This window comes from Balaenoptera musculus, chromosome 18 (assembly GCF_009873245.2).
Source record: "Balaenoptera musculus isolate JJ_BM4_2016_0621 chromosome 18, mBalMus1.pri.v3, whole genome shotgun sequence".
In the NCBI taxonomy this organism is placed as follows: Eukaryota; Metazoa; Chordata; class Mammalia; order Artiodactyla; family Balaenopteridae; genus Balaenoptera; species Balaenoptera musculus.
Window position 1 is genome coordinate 8,957,389 of NC_045802.1, and position 17,410 is coordinate 8,974,798.

At 40.6% G+C, this 17,410-nt stretch overlaps 1 protein-coding gene across 9 annotated transcripts in view; it reads left to right on the plus strand.

The window, feature by feature from the left end:
• The window catches only part of FRY (FRY microtubule binding protein), a 425,513-nt gene that overhangs the window by 383,138 nt on the left and 24,965 nt on the right, over positions 1 to 17,410 (plus strand). For 6 of the 9 annotated variants that reach the window (XM_036831330.1, XM_036831325.1, XM_036831323.1 and 3 more), the window contains 7 exons: positions 2,194 to 2,268; positions 5,036 to 5,206; positions 8,040 to 8,048; positions 11,226 to 11,426; positions 11,980 to 12,138; positions 15,229 to 15,395; positions 16,571 to 16,760. In XM_036831330.1, coding sequence (XP_036687225.1) covers positions 2,194 to 2,268; positions 5,036 to 5,206; positions 8,040 to 8,048; positions 11,226 to 11,426; positions 11,980 to 12,138; positions 15,229 to 15,395; positions 16,571 to 16,760 — 972 coding nt within the window. Of the gene's footprint in view, positions 1 to 2,193; positions 2,269 to 5,035; positions 5,207 to 8,039; positions 8,049 to 11,225; positions 11,427 to 11,979; positions 12,139 to 15,228; positions 15,396 to 16,434; positions 16,550 to 16,570; positions 16,761 to 17,410 lie in introns of those variants that run through there. The other 3 variants (XM_036831324.1, XM_036831329.1, XM_036831331.1) reach the window with 2 other exon arrangements.

Below are 17,410 nucleotides of genomic sequence, written 5' to 3' on the forward strand. Positions count from 1 at the left end.
CACTTCAGTGATGAGGATCTTACGGTGTTCTGTATCCCGAGGGAACCCATTTTATCTTTGAACAGTTCATTACATTGAGTTGAAGTCTGACACTCTGTTGCTTCTACTCATGGGTCCTAGTTCTCTTAAGGCTTAGAAAATGCAATTGCATCTGTCTTTCACATGGCAGCCCTTCAAACACTTAAAGAAACCCTCCCCCCTCTGCCACTCACCCAAATCAGTCCTCTTTTCTCCAAGTAATACATGCTTAGTTCTCCTAACCAATCCTGCGTAACAGGGCCACACCCCAGTGACCATTCTGGCTGCAGTCCCGCGAGCCTGCCCTCCAGTCAGTGGGCTCCATGCACACCTGACCCTGCAGAGCAGGCTGGGCGGCCAGATTTCTCTGCGGTTCTGTTATCTGTATGCACTTTCTGGGTGACTGAGTCACAGCGTTGATGTCATTGGACTTACTGTCAAGTGAAACCCATGCATTATTTGGGGCTCTTTTGGTGACATGTGCCAGCAGCCCAGTGAAAAACTGCCTTAAGTGGAAAGGGAACGTGTTAACTCCTATATCATAACTTCAAGCAGAACTGGATTCTAGCACACACAATCCTTAGACCCTCTCTGTCCTTCTCACCGTCCCCACCTTGTCTTCCCAAAGTCTTAGGCCTGCTTTCCTCCCTGCTGACCTCATTCTCAGGCAGACTGTTCCAACGTGAGGCCCAACAACCTCTGGCAGCTCCAGATTTACATGGTCTTTGGCTCTGACGATTTCAGGACAGAGGCCTCCCCTCCCCAGCGTCGTAGCAATTCTGGAGAAAGGGCTCTGTGCAAGAGAGGCAGAGCCCCATTTGGCGGGAGAAGAGCCGTCCCAAGATAAAAAGAGGGACTGCATTACCAGAGGGAGGCGAAGTGGGTGCTGCGCAGAGAAAAGCCCTTTGTTTGCACGCCCAGCAGGACTCATCCCACCCTCAAAGGTTAGGGAAATGGAGCTTAGAGCCCAGCGCCTGCTGGAGCAGAGCTGGTTCTCAGTGAGCGCTCACTGCGTGCTTGAATAGAGAGCCCGCTCTACTTTCTTGGGAATTTGGAAAAGAGAAGAGAAATGTACAGCCCAATTCCATGCTCCTCTACATTCATTCCTTCCCAGAATTGTAAAATGCCCACTAAAACTTAGGGAAATAGGTTAGTGAATCTCTTGCCATTCTTCAACATCAAGGTCCTCCTGTCTTTGACCTTGAAATGACACCATATTGAGTGTCCCGTCTATAATTTGAAAAGAAGGATGCAGGGAACTGAGTTCCATTAAGTAGGAAAATGTATGAGTGATATTGGCCTCCTTGCAGTCTCCATATTAAATCAGATTAAAAGGGAAAAAAATCATTTTCAGGAGAGGAGGACGATTGCTTTAAGAGCAATTCTGAGGCACATTAATGTTTTTTAGGCTCTGGTTACTCATCCTTTTCATTCTCAACTCACCAGTCCTTCTGAGACCTAGTTTGTCTATGTCATTGGGAAATGTGATGGTTTGTAGAAGAATCCCCATGCTTAAGGAACTGAAAAGTAAGGTTTACGAAGAAAAGCAAAAGGAATTCTATCCGTTTAACTATAGGAAGAATAAATTGAGAAAGATTTAATATGCCTTGCAAATAATCGAATTTAATTTTGCAGAAAGCAAATTTATCCTCCCATTTGAGGAAAAGAGAATTGTGTTGTAATATAATAGATTTAATTAAGGTGTAAGGAAAGGCTTGCTAATGATTGAAAGTTGTAGCACACAAGAAAGATTATCAAGGAGAGTAATGAATATCTGCTAAAGAGCCAAGGGGTTGACTTTCACATCCCCTCCCTTGGGAAAACTTAGATCAGCACTGTCCAGTAGAAACATAATGTGAACCTCATTTTAAATTTTCTAATAGTCACCTTCTGAAAAAAAGAAAAAAAAACAGGTAAAATTAATTTTAATAACACATTTTAGTTAACCTAATAAATCTAAAATATTATTTTTTCAACATATAATCAATATTTTACAATTATTGGTGAGATATTTTACATTCTCTTTTCATACCAACTCTTCATGTATTTTATATCTCCATTCTCACTGGCCACATTTCAGGTGGGTTAGCCCTTTGTGGCTGATGACTACAGTATTGGAGTAGATTTGATCACAGGACCCCATGATTAAAACCTGCCTGTGTGTTTCTTTTCCAGAAGAGGACGAAAGAGAAGTTGGTACACGTCCTTTCTCTGTGTGGCCAAGAAGTAGGATTAAGCAAAAATCCATCGGTAAGTTCTGTCCTATATCACATTTTTTTTGGTGTCATAACCTTTTTACCTTTGGTCATGTAGTTTGGAGGTTTCAACTATGAATTACAAGTATGATATCCATCATCTAGATCAAACCCTTAGATTATTTCTCTCCATAGTATGATTTTTAATCTCAGTTCAGAAACAATGAAAGATGTTATTGGCTATTTGCTCCAGTTGGTAAATAAAAACTCAGTTATTTTAATTTTTTTAGTATCTTGGATCTTTTTAATAAATATGCCCACACTTTCTTAAAATATGTATATGTGACTGTCTTCTGCACCACCATATATGATACACATTTCTTTTGGGTGTAATTTTACTCTCTGTACACACATCTCTTACCGTGATGTCACTATTTTACTCATGTACAATAAAGGTGAAAATAGTGATATATTAGCATGTTTTTTCTCATATAAACTTCCACTGAGGGACTTCCCTGGTGGTCCAGTGGTTAAGACTCCATGCTTCCACTTCAGGGGGCATGGGTTCGAGCCCTGGTCAGGGAAGTAAGATCCCACGTGAAGCGCAGCCAAAAAAAAAAAAACACAAACCAACAAACAGAAACTTCTACTGATGTTACAGTTGCACAAAAATGCCATTGAGCTTTGAAATAAATGAATAATTTAAGTATTAGAAGTTAGCTTCTGAAGCTTTTATAAAATTTAGAAAATTCAAATTGTGTGTGTGAGAATACTGTAGCAAAAGCAATAAAAATCTCAGGGTTTGGTTTTACCGGGTATTTTTATTTCATCTATATCACAGCATCTTTATTAGTAACCAGAAAAGAAAATAGCAAACTAAGTGATTTCCCAAGTAAGAAGTAGCAAACAGTGTCTCTGTGGAACTACTTTTAAAATTCCAAAATGTATACACTAATGTAGTTCATGAGCAGGTGAAATATGAGACTCATAGATTCGTGCTAAAGTGCAAGTTGATACTTGTAATCGTCTGGGAATGTGCCCCAGCCAGAAGGGTGGCCTCCGTTGAAGTCACCTTCTGAGTTATTGATCGGTGGGTTTGCTGCTGCTCCTGTGACATCATTGAGGGCAGAGGGACGAGGAGATAGTGTGGGGCAGATTGAGCCCCCCAGCCTGAAAGGGAGAGGAATGAGAGCCCTTTACCTCTGCAGTGGCACAGCCAGAGAGGTCCGTTTCTTACCACCCCTGTGGTTACACTGTCTCCTTCAGATCCAAACCGCCTGCTTTGGTGCCAGGCCTTTCTAGCTAGAAATGTTTACTATGTTACAAATAAGAAAAGTGGCACTAACAAGGAAAGGGAGGCCTCGGCTGAGGAAATCAGAATTTTAGTCTCTCATCTCTCACTGACTAGTTGGCTGGTCTTCAGTGCTATTTATCTCATATACCCATTTGCAATCCCTGTACAGACTGTGTGTCTTGTACCATTTTATGAAAACCTAGTGCAAATCCTATGACTGCTCTTAAACACTGGAGAAAAAAAAAGAATGTTTAAAATCCATTCCCGGGCTTCCCTGGTGGCACAGTGGTTGAGAATCCACCTGCCAATGCAGAGGACACGGGTTCGAGCCCTGGTCCGGGAAGATCCCACGTGCCGCAGAGCAACTAAGCCTGTGCGCCACAACTACTGAGCCTGCGCTCTGGAGCCCACGAGCCACAACTACTGAAGCCTGCGCGCCTAGAGCCCGTGCTCCGCAACAAGAGAAGCCACTGCAATGAGAAGCCCGCGCACCGCAACGAAGAGTAGCCCCCGCTCGCCGCAACTAGAGAAGAAGCCCGCGCGCAGCAACAAAGACCCAACGCAGCCAAAAATAAAAAAAGAAAGAAATTTTTTTAAAATAATTTAAAAAAATAAAATCCATTCCCCTTTTTTTTTTCCTTTTGAGAGATATTTGTGATATTTAAATTCTTATAAATGACTTGCTTACTTTCAAGGAAGACCAAGACGTTATGTCGGTTAAATAAAGAATACTGTTCATTTTATTTAATATCAGTCTATGTTCAGGAGAGGCTGGCGAGCAAAACATTTAGATTTATTTGAAGTCTGTTATTTCTACAAAGTTATATTAAAATGGCCCAAGTGAAATGAACCTAAACATAGAAGTTAATTTTAAAATACTAACATACTAAAATTTTAATAGAAAAAAAAGTTTTGTTTGAATCGACAGGACAGGACTTTTAAGTATGAATTATGAGCACGGCTGCTCAGCTTCTCCTCCTCTGTAATTCACATGAACAAGTACTGTACTTCCTGACTTACGTTTCTTTTTCCCTACCAGTTCCTGGTTTATCTCTAAGAGGGTTAAATCCTTTGCTCTCACAGTTCGTTCTACAATAACATATCTTGGCATCAGTAGTCCTTAAAATCTTACGTGATAATATGTATGTGACGTGTATGTGTGTGTGAATCTACAGTTTCTAACCTCGGTCAGTGCAGAAACAGTGGAAAATTTCTTGGCTGCTGTAGACTGTCTGTGAACACACACTCGGTTGTCACACACACACACACGCACGTAGGATACACTTTTCATTAAGAAGCAGCGATCTGACTCTTGAACACTCTCCTAGTGGGTGAACTTGCATCTTTGCAATGAGTTGAATCTGAAGGCACCTGTCCAACATAAATAATAAAAGAACATTCTAAAAATACCCACTTAAGGAATTAGGTGTGTACTGGAAATACAGTGCTCTGAGGAGCCAGTTACACTTTTTGTAGCACAGACACAGAAGGGAGAGCGGTTTCTCAGGAGAGGACTCTTGGTTCGTAGGTGATTTTCTCGTCGTGTGGGGACTTGGATCTGCTGGAGCACCAGACGAGCCTCGTGTCCTCCGAGGACGGAACCCGGGAGCAGGAGAACATAGATGACACCAACAGTGAGCAGCAGTTCCGGGTGTTTAGAGACTTCGATTTCCTAGATGTGGAGCTGGAGGATGGAGAGGTACGGCCCGGGCTCGGTGAAAACCATCCGCTCAGCCTTTTCCTTGACTAACAGCACAGTTTCTTTCTATCTGCTAAATAATGAGTTCTTTAATTAGAAAGCTGTAAACTTTATTTTTAATCAATTTATTCAAAGTACAGCAGCTTAACTTTGGCAAAAGGCACCACACCCTTCCTGTCTAAGCTACCAAGTTCTTTCTAAATGGCAAAGATCTGACTTTGACCACACAGAGACTCTGTGTGTGTGTAGTCCAAAGGTGAACTTTCAAAAAAAATCACAGAAACATGCAAGGTCTGAGCCTGTTCTCTGGTACCTGGGTAAAACAGGCTAAGCATTTTATTATTTTCAATGTGAAATTGCTCTCATGGGTTGACGTCAAAGCTTGCCTGCCGCAACCTGCGATCAGAGCCTGAGGGCCCCGGCATCTTTGTGCTGTTTGATGAAATCCTCAGAACTTGAAACTAGATTTAACATACAAGAGCTCTTGGCTCTGCTTTCAGTTGGTTCTTGACACCTGGAGTAGCTGAATTCAAGTATCAACAGGCAGATGCAGATCTGTTTATCTGAATGATAATCATGGTAATAAGATGCTTTCCATTATGAGTCATGCTTTTGAAAACCTGGGATTGCAAGGAGGAGCATCATTTCGGTAGCTCAGGGGCACGTTCCAGCTGAGAGGCAGGCTTTTCCCTCCTGGGATGGACACTGTGTTCCCTGAAGTGGGGCTGGCATCTGTAATAAAGCCTGGTACCCAGCCTGGCATGTGGTGGGATCCACATACTTCAGCTCACATTTAACCAAGCACACTCTATTTCCCAGACAAAGAAAGGGCTTTCTGCTAGTCGTACAGTTAGAATGGAGGCTCAGATTCAAAGTTTATCATATCCTATGGTAGGTAGGCTCCTCCTAAGTTAACGATAGACTTGTGGGAAATGAAGCTTCAAGTAACTGCTTACCTTCCCTAAAAGGATATGATTGCTGACCAATCCACTTAGGTCAAGGCAAGGCCACGGAGCTGGACAAGCGCTATTGAGCTCTATTTTTGTCCTTACTGGCCACTGACTACCCTGGCTGTCTGTACCAGCAAGGAAGAATCATGTCCTCAGAATGAAGAGTGTTTTCTTTACCAATTCTTTCCCTGGAAACGAGTTTAGCAGATCCAGTCCTTTAAGAGTATAAAGGCACCAACGGCAAGGCATCTTTAAAATGTGTAAGCTTTCATCTTGAATTGTTCTCAAACCAGTCACAAGCATTGCAGTTTTCTGACTGTTAACCATAATTCGTGATAAATCAATTGCTAAATGCGGTGAGGATTGTTTTAAAAGTCTAATGCAAAATACAGCTGTTTTGAATACTTTCGAAATGATCCAGAGGTATATGGAATGTCAAAAGTTTAGCTTCCTGGTCTGAGCAACTGACCCAATCTTTGCTCTTAGGCTAGAATTCAAGCTTGGGCACCCTCTTCAAGGGTTAAACTACGGAGAGAAAAATTGATGAAACAAGAGAGGCATCATTTTTCAGTGTCAGCCAAAGAAAAATGTGTTACGTGAAGGGACCTAGGAGGAATGGTGTCAGATAGAGAAATCAGAAACAATTTCAGAACAACTAACAAATTTAATTTCTATCAAAATAAAGTAAGGAAAACCATAGATGCCCATCACTTGAAAATAAATATTATACTAATATTTTTCAAGGACAATAAATAATGATTACTATGCCTTCCTTCTAGTGTTCTCGCTACTGTCCTAGCCAACAAGAACTAAAAAATCATAGTGATTATTTTATCTTGTATGATTAAGATTTTATAAGAAGTTCAAGAATGTGAAAGTATATATTTTATCCAAATAAACCGTTTGAGAATATTTTGCTACTTCTCAATAAGGTTATAATAAGGGATTCTAGCAAGCTTACAGAGTGGTAGAGTGAAAATGCAAGGGTTTTGGAGTCAGGCAGGTCCAACTCTGACTTTCAGCTCTGCCACTGACCCAGCTCAAGCCTGGATGCAGTTTCTCTTGGCGTCTTCATCTATCGAATGGGAGTGATAATACCTGCCTATAGAGTTGATGTAAGGATCAAGTAAGATGACCTATGTAAAGCTTTTAGCATAATTTCAGGCAGTACGCATTCTAAATATCTGTTCCTTTGTACTGTCTTTGGTGAATAATTTCAGTATTTCCTCATCTGCGAAAGGTAAGCATATTTGGCTTCTAGATCAACACACATTTACTAAAAAAAAAAAAAGACAAGGTTTTTGTCATGTCTATTCCTTTTCATTAAATAGTCTCAGAATTTATTGACTAATATCTTTAAGGGTTTGCCTTTGAACTTCTCAGAATCTTTAAAGGGTGCTGTGTCTTTGCTATTAATTGCACCTCAGCAGTGAAACAGATCATGATCACAAACACTTCTGCTTTTGTGAGCAGGATCAGGTGATGCCACCTTTTTTTCCCAGCTGATGACCCTCATTTAGTCTTTCCATGACATTTCACGATTTTCTCACAAATAAAAATTTAGGCATTCCAAAAAAAAAAGTGTTGAGGAGACCAAAGTTGTCACTGAAGTGAAAAGCTATTTCAGAAATTGTATTTATGATTTATTACCAACTACATCATCCACCGCTAAGAGGTTTGGAATTTCCGGTGTTTCGTACTAATTTTTCTTTATGGGGTTTGTGTATCTTTGCCTGTTTTCTTTAAGTTGCATCTACTGACGTATATACTGTTAGCACTGTTGCTGTTGTGTTACAACTAAGACAAATGCACTTGAGTATCTAATATAATCATTTTAAATAGACCTCTTATTTGTTTTTCTGTCCATTCAATCTGCTACACAGGAACTTCAGGTAAGATGATGCTATTTTCAATTCAGATGCACTAGTAGATGTTTTGCATCATTGCAGATTTATAACTGCATAACTGCTTTTTCCCCCCTTCGAGAGTATGTATGCCTATTTGCACATTTACATTGAGATGTGTGTGATAGAAGTATTTTTCTTGGTTGCTGTAGAAGGGAAATACTTTCTGAAGTATAAATATGAGACAGTCTTAAAATCTTTATATGTTTAGTTCTGGAAGTTGCATGATTATATCTCTTGAGAGAGAGTGAGTTTTTAAATATGATCCATGGAAATCCTATAATTTCTCATTAGGCAGTTGTACAGCTGGATTGGTTTTGCTGTTAAATTCTTTTATTAAAAGTGAAATCAACAAGCTGTATCTAACAATATACCACATATACTGCCAATCAATTCCTTTTATTTTCCAGGAGTTAGGAGCTATCTTTGGATGGTGACTATATAAAATTTCATCCAAATGAGGACCCTTTTCAAGTAAAAGGGGTCCGGTAATAATTACACCCAGACAACAGGCATAATAAGCTGGGATTATCCTGGGCAAACTGACCTATGATCACCCTGTATCTATGTCATATAGACTTACTCTAAGTAGGTACATTTGGGGGAACATATTTTGACCATCCAAGTTCCTTCAACAATAATTCTTATTTTTTGGAACTCCAATATCAAAGAATACGATTTCCAACATTTCTGGAACATTCAATCGTGAATACTTTCTCATCTCAGTATAAATCCTGAGTGGTTATTTAAGTTTGATAACTGACATATGCAAATTGTCCATCAGGAATAGTTAGCCATCTTCTAAATTTTCTCACACATAGAAAATCTCACTTAATCAGTGAAACACTCTTTTGGCTTTTGACCTTGTAGGTAACATAAAATGCAAATCTGACATTTGGGTGTGGGGAAGTTGGAAGGTGGCTCTCCCAATAGGGGTATTCCTGTGCTATGAGAAGGCCCAGTTGACTTTTAATCACCACCGACTTTAACGTAGGCTAGGCTACTGTTCCATCTCAACCCCTCAGCTACCACCAGGGAAACAGTTTCAACATCTTTGCCTCTAATGGAGTTATTGCATCCTCTAGCAAGACACCCAGATATTATTCCTGCAAGAACAACTTCCCTGACTCCCAGTTCCCATGCCTGATTGATTCAGATCTTCACCTGAGCTGCAATCAAATTAACAGCAATGGCTATCTATACCCAGTGTAGCATTCTCTGGCCCTAGGTGTCTGTATTTCTCTGCAAGCTCAGTGCCACCCAGGTTCAGTGTGGGAGACTTCCAGAACTGCTACCTGAGATAGTTCATCTAACCCATCCATTGATTTGGTACAAGAGAATCAGTTTTGTGAATTATGTTTTACAGTTGTACGTTTTTCCCAGTAACTTTTACATTCTTTTTTCTCTGTATTGTAATCTCATTTTTCTTTACCCTCTTTATTTCTTCACACATTGAGTTTTCTTTTTCTTCCCAGAACTCTTGCCTCTTCCACATTTTTTTTCATTTTTTCACTGAAACAGCTATTTTAAAGTACCAGCACAACAGTCAGCCTTTTCTACCAGGAAAAAAAATAATTTGGTGGTAATTTATCACAGCACTTACAGATAAAAGGTACAAATACAGCTATAAACTATGGAAAGCATATTCTGAGTCTTATAATCAAACAGTCCTAAGAACAATCATAAATATCATAAATGGGGTGAATAATGATAATTTCCATATCATATCCATAATGTGTTCAGGATTCTTACCTGTTGCCTTCCACCATGAATAGCCAAAACAGACTTTGGAAAAGCTAAGCATCTATTATATGAGAGATCTGTGAGAATGGTAAGATTCATTTCATTAGGAGCTGGAAAAAATAGACCCTTAAAACCAGAGGAAAATTAATAAATTTAATGCTCATTAATTTTAATAGTAATTTACATCTCTCACTGAAATTATATTATTATGCTATTTACTGAGCTCTCATCAGAAAGTTATGTATGGGAGTTCCCTGGTGGCATAGTGGTTAGGATTCGGTGCTTTCACTGCAGAGGCCCAGGTTCAATCCCTGGTCGGGGAACCATCCCACATGCCATGCGGTATGGCCAGAATACAAAAAAATAAAATAAAATAAAAATAAATAAAACATCACATTTAAAAAAAGGTTATTTATGTCAGTGAACCATCAGTGTTTCAAATGACTAATATAAATAAGATTCTGTGCTAGATTTTATTCAGATTACCTATTTGTTTAGGTTAAAATTTGCTCACCAATGAGCTAGTAATACTTCTCTAGCTTTATTCCTATCTTAACAGAGAGAAAAATAAAACCCAGATTGGTTTTCAGAAAAAAAATTTATGTTCATCAAATAAGCTTATTTAATATCTGATGGTTTGTAGAGAAAGTCTGAGCTATATCTAAAATCTTTATTTAACACTTTACAGTGCCACTTAGCCCGGTTCTCAGTGCAAATGTACAATTCAGCAATAATCCTTGGTACCGAGTCAGTCCATTCAGGTATAGGGAAGGAACTGTTTTCTATGTTGGGACAATTATTTAAAGATGAGCCTAAAGCAAAACTGAAGCCTTGCTGCTCTGGCCTCTGCGTAGTGCATGATTGTCCGACTGTGCCCAGCTGCTCTCTGATACCCTTTAACTCTGCATTTTATCTGTGAAAACTGCTGCGGCAGAAACAGCCTGGAATGTTTACCTAATGCTCTTCTACTTAATACCCAGAGGGTGTGGAACGTGCCACAAGCGTAGCTCCTACTTTTTCTCCTTCTGAAAAGAGTACTAAACAGGGGCGGGGTTTGGGGAGGGAACATCTCTTTTGAAGTTGTTTTAATATTAACAGTCTCTTTCTGACAGATTTTTGTTAACACGGATCATTTATAGAGTATCCCAAAATCAACTTGTTAAAAAACAAGATGTTACCCACTGTGCCAGAGTAGAGTGTATAATCATGTCTACCTATGATTTAATACGCATTTTGGTGAAAACAGTGTGCTTCTTACTACTCTTCACATCACGTAAGCAAAATGTTTGGTGCCCAAGGCCATGAGGGCTTGAGAGTTCATAATGAAAATTTTTATTACTAAGCTATGGCTAATCGACTGTGTAAAGGCGTGAGTGCAGGAGGATTTTGGCCTTAAAAAAGCAGCTGATGGTGTGATTTCAGGGCGAGAGTATGGACAATTTCAACTGGGGAGTCCGCAGGCGTTCTCTGGATAGTCTGGACAAGTGCGACATGCAGCTTCTGGAGGAGCGCCAACTCTCAGGAAGTTCTCCCAGCCTAAATAAAATGAACCACGAGGACTCCGACGAATCCTCCGAAGAGGAGGATCTCACCACCAGCCAGATCCTGGAGCACTCTGACCTAGTAAGTAGGAACTCTCCACCTACTCTTCCCAGGACATTGGGAGACTTCTTTTTGTGATTCAAGCAGTAGTGCAGTTTCCAGTTGCAGCTAAAGAAACTTGCTACAGCTGCTAAACTCAACTCTGAAACATCAGGTGGTGTCTGCTTCTCACCGGTCTCTTTTCTGTAGGTTGCAAATGGAAACAAACACTGGGGTTTTTATAAGCCCTGAATGCCATCAAATCTGCTCAGGCCTAGATTTTCCCCAAATAACTTTTATTATGCTGAAATCTTTTTTTTTTTAATTCCTCAGACATCTGAAGTTTGAGGAAATATGACACGGACATTTTGATGGGGTTATCTGGAAATAGGGGTGTTTGTATTTTTCAGTGCTGGGCCTTGCCAGCTACCGTGCTTAAGTTCTAATGACAGTGACGTATGTATGTTAAACAGTTATTACCTGTCCACCAAAAACTAGCTTGTACACTGGTTTGTACTCTTATGTAGAGAATAATTAGAGCTTTTAAAGAATGGGAATGTCACACTCTGTTTTGTTTCCTATGCTTTCTCAACAGATCATGAATCTCTCCCCTTCTGAGGAGACTCATCCCATGGAACTCACGACCACCTGCGATATGACCCCCGCTGACCCTCATGCCTTTAACACCAGAATGGCTAGCTTTGACGCTTCTCTGCCTGATATGAATAATCTTCAGATTTCTGAGGGTTCAAAGGTGAAGAGATTTTGGCAATCGTTGATTGTAGTTTTCTTTAACAAAAAAAATGTACTTCCAATTTTCTGAGCATTCTTAGCAGGTTATAAGTGGAGGGACTATATTTTCTTTCTTTCTTTTTTGAAGTAGTTGAGTTTGTGCCCCTAAACCTAGGTTTTGAAGTTGCTTTACTCTCACAGACCTGAGTGGCCATCTTCCTGTTGGTTGAAGGAGATTTGATTTGAGGTCCTTTTAAAATGAAACATTTTGCATTTTCCATAGAGCACGAACACTGCTCGTGTTTTGCCATTTGATTAATGGCAAAACAAATTGGTGTATGTCGGAGATTGCTGAGACTGGGAAACTGCTGTTCTTTGTCATGACTTTTATAAAACAATCTGCTAAGTGAGGTGTGGGTGTATGCACGTATCGGGGGGAAATTTTTTCCTATGTAGGAACCAATTTTACAATCTGTACATTGATTCTGTTCTCGCCTTTGGCGGCCTATCAGAATTTTCAATATCAATCACAGTATTATGCATAAAACTGTCCTAGCCAGGCTCTCTGAGGAGAAAAGTAAGTAATGGATACAATTTCCTTATTTAAAAGGTCAGCTTTAAAAAAAAAAAAATCTAAAAATGTGTATTTCATTTAAGGTTTATTTTATCAATATTTCCATAAACTACCTTGTCCATAAAACTATCAACTCCCACACTGTGTTCACATATGTGCCCACATAAATGCCCATTAGTACAGAATTTTATTTTCTTATATTAGAAATACCAAAATAACCTATTGCTGTTAGGATAAGGTTTTCTTTATCTTTAGTTTGGTTATGGTGGTATAAGTTTAAGGAGAAAATGAAATAGAAAAAAATTTACAAAAGTATATTCTTTCTGATGCTTCTACTAGAAAAATATAATACTGGCTATTCTGTATTCTTTTACAGTGTGCTAAAAGATATGTCTGCGATCTAGCAAAATCTAATCTACTTTAAACCAAGGGCAACCAATGAAACTGCAATCACCTAAAAATATTGAAGCTTAAAAAATAATTATTTCTAAGGCTTCCCCATTGCAAAAGGACGGTGATCAGGGTTCTTAGAATTAGCAGAGTCCTTTTTTAGCCAAAAAAGGGGCCAGAAAGAAAACTGTCTGAGATTAAAATGCCAGAATCTTAATATCAAGAAATGAACTTCATGGAAAGGACACCACAAAATAAATGTGAAGTTATTAGCATTTATTACTGCTCAGTCTTGCAATAGTCATTTTCTCAACTTTTCTATTTTGAATGTTAAGTTGTATAATTCCTCATACAAAGCATTGCCTAAGGAGTAATATTTTCATGGACTCATACAGAAATCTATCAAGGAATTCTGTCAAGGAAAGGCTGAGTCTAATTTCTGAAAAGCTATCTCTGTTTTTCACATCAGCTGGGCTTCTGCAATGTTTGATGATGTATCTGTGATGTTAGAAAGAGAAAATAGAAAATATTTTTGTAAGAACTCAGCCCGCCCCTAATAGATTAAGTCTATATACATTAATAACCCAGGCCAGTCAGCAGTCTCGTTGGAACCACTCTAGTTTTAAAACGCAGGAAGATGTAAATCAACTATACTCCAATAAAAATTAATTAAAAAAATAAAAAAATAATAAAATAAAATACAGTGCTCTGCCCACTCATCAGACACAAGAAAGCAGTGAATCTTTCATCTTCTAGCCAAAATTAAGCTGCTTAACTGCGCGGCTGTCAACCTTGACAGTTACTGTTTACATTCAAAATTTGGGGTAAAGGATAAATGAGTTTTTAACAACAACAACAAAAATTATATGAAGTGGACCATTAATGAAATTCTAACTGGACAAGAAACTAAATATTTTTTTAATGGCAATAGTAAATGTTTTAAAGATAAAAAAATAAAAATAAAATAAATAAAAAGCAAGAAGCAGCAGATATGGATACACCTCTGAAATGCAGTATTTATGAGCAATTCCTTCAAAGACATGAGATAACCTATTTCCCTAACATATCTGTAAACATTTCTAATTTCCCTCTTTAATCCTAGACTCAAAATACTAAATGGGCAGCCAGATGTCAACCCACGATAACTCTCTAATTCATATATACATCTATTTCGCCTTGATTTTGTTTTTGTTTTAAGAAAATGACTCACTGAACCACGTACGTGTGATTTCTTCCTCTCCTCTTCTGCTCTGTGATCCAGTTGCCTTCCTTCCTCTCCCGAAGAACAATCAGTTCTCCAGATGATTTCCCCCTGGCCCAGGTTCAAGCCCAGCCTCTTTTTCCATTTGACTTGCTACGTCTTTTTCCTGCCCCTCAGTGATCCCAGCTCTGCCTGCCCTAGAGCCCTTTCATCTCGCAGATCATTCTACATTTTATAGCAACGTGAGAGCAGCCTCTCATATCTGTTATCTTCAAGGGATATTCCCAAGAGTAAAGCATATGTGTATATGGATCTTGGAGGATTTTCAGCATGGAAAGGCCTGTCAACGTGGCAGGCTTGGTGAATAACTCTGGATCACTTGTGAGCACTGCAGACACTTCCGGAGCCTTTACTATGCCAGGCACTGACAATTCTAAATTCTAGTTTCCATAGGTAATATTGGACATGTTATATAATATATTGGAGAGTTAACTCCAGATAACTTGCTTTAGAAGACTGGGGTTGTACAATGAAAAGAGTTCTGAATCAGAGATGGTGTCTCTAGTCCCAGCTCTGGCTCTGATTATATACCTGATATTAGGCAAGTCCTTTTCCCACGTGGAGCAACTGTTTCCTCGTCTATAAAATATGGAGATTGGACCAGGGGGTCTCTACGGTCTCTTCCAAGTTTAGCATTTTATACTTCATAAGCATGGGTCAAATATGGTAATCTACTGAGAGCCTCTTTGGGAACTCTCCCGGAAAAGACTGAAAAGAAGATAGAGAAAGAACAGTACTTCAGAGAATTCTTGAGTTCGGTTATAGAAATTGACTCTACCGTAGCTAGAAGACAAATGCCCCCAATTTCTATTACTCTCCGGGTTGCAGATTTTCCTATGGATAGTCTTACATATTGGGGGGATTCTTTTCTCCTTTTATGCTCCCAGGTCAGTGCTGTCCAGGAGGAGGAGGACACCCCCGTGCATGAGGATGATCTTTCCAGCTCCATCAATGAGCTCCCGGCAACTTTCGAATGCAGCGATAGCTTTAGCCTGGATATGACCGAGGCAGAAGAAAAAGGCAGTCGAGCGCTGGACCAGTTTACTCTTGCCAGGTGAAGAGTGTACAGGGCACATCGTACTGGCTTCGCTCTAACTCCAGTTAAATGTCAGGCTTGTGCTGCTGGGACTTCCTAACAAAGGAGTCCAAGCGGACATATAACTTGGAGGGCTCTCGGCGGGTGGGAATCATCCAACCCCAGAGCAGGGCCTTATGCGGAACCCGTAAAGCCCTAGAGTTAACGTAAAAAGCCAGAGGGGAGCCTGGGGACATGGTCCAGGCCTTGTAAGCTTTGAAAATAAACAGGCTTGGCAAGGCTTGGAAATAGGGAGTTCTTTTCATTTTGAGTTAAAAGACCAGAACAAGAGGCCCCTTATAAGCCAAATACCTACTCTTTTTTTAAGTGGGTGGCTTTCAGCCTCGTGGCTGACATTTCTGAGACAATTGAGATCTAGTCAGAGAATACAAATAGGAAAAAATATAACAAGGATAGATTTTTAAAAACTCCACTAATGTGGCATCTAGAATAAATCACAAATAATAATGCTACAGATTTACTTTAGGAGAAGAAAGTCAGAATCCTAAAATCACTCCTCTGAACGTTGAAAATAAGAATTAAGTAAAAGCTTCTGATGTGGCTGGACAGAGGCCTTCTGTTACGGTGACGCATATCCGCCCATCAGAGAACCGGCTTACGGTGATACCTAGAGAAGAACTTTGACTTTTCACAGTTCGTTCATTTTTCTCTCCTTTCTTCGTTCTTCTCTGTCTCCCCCTGCATTTCTCTTCTTTCATTTCCTTTCCTCTCTCTGCCCTTTTCTTCTGGGCATTTATGTATCTGCACCCACTAATACTGTCCCTCCACAAAGGAAAAGTGAAAAGATGCAGAAATTTTCTCATCACTTACTGTATTGAAAAATGAAAAGGACTGCAATGGGCCACAGCACAGGAATGAATGTATCCTGTGTCCGGGGAAAGGCTGTCCAGGAAAGTGAGGGGCAGTTACTGAAGGCTAAAAGAGGTACCGAGTCTATAAAGGAAATCCGAGTGGGAGGAATCCCAGAAATTCTACAGGTGAAAATTCTCTTTTCTAGAGTCAGAAAAGAATCTTGGAGACCTCTGAATGGGAGCCAGGCCCCCAAAGCGACCCCAGCGGGAGGAGTGGGCAGAATGGGTGCCTCGGGGTGAGAGGACGCCACTTCCTGACGCTGCCGTTTGCCTTTGTTCCAGCTTTGGAGAAGGCGAGAGGGGAGCCTCGCCGCCGCCCTCGCCCTTCTTCTCGGCCATCCTCGCTGCGTTTCAGCCCGCGGCCTGTGACGACGCGGAGGAGGCGTGGCTGCGCCACGTCAACCAGCTGCTGTGCGACTCGGACGGCTCCTGCGCCGTGTACACGTTCCACGTGTTCTCCTCCTTGTTCAAGGTACGGCGCCCACGGAGGGGCCCACAGACGCGCCGGGGCTGCGGTCTCTTCGGGGAGCCAGCTGGCCTCCAACTGAAGGGGTTAAGTGCTGGGTTTACACTACTTTGTCCTCCTGAGATCCTTCAGTGTCCTCTGACTTCATCCTTTCTTCTCCTCAACCTTCATCTACTCAGGCTGGCACTGTGGAGACGCTGCGCTGGGGGATTCAGGCCGCCGTGCTGTGCCCCTCGCTCCCCCACTCTGGTTTTCACTGGCATCATCAGTGCCAGGCAGGCAGCCAGGACTTAAGGACCACAGGGTGGCACCTTCTGCCAAGCCCAGCCTCCATCTCTTCTTTCCGCTTAGACCTCTCCTCTATCCTTTTAATTCACTGTGTTTTTCCTTGCCTTTTATCTTTCCCCACCATGGAGTCCTTCAGCGTGCCGGCCTGTGAAGCTTTTCTAGAGGTTGAGTTCTGCTGAGTATATCACGAGAGAGGCCCAGGAACTTAGCTGGACTGAGGGATGGAGCCCTCTGACCACCTTCAGGAAGAGCCATGGGAAAGGCAGAAGGGAAATGAGGAATTATAGAAAAAGTGGAAAATGAAAAAACTGGGATCATCTGCTTTAAATGATTTCAAATTCAGGAAGCCATAATTTAGTTAACATAAA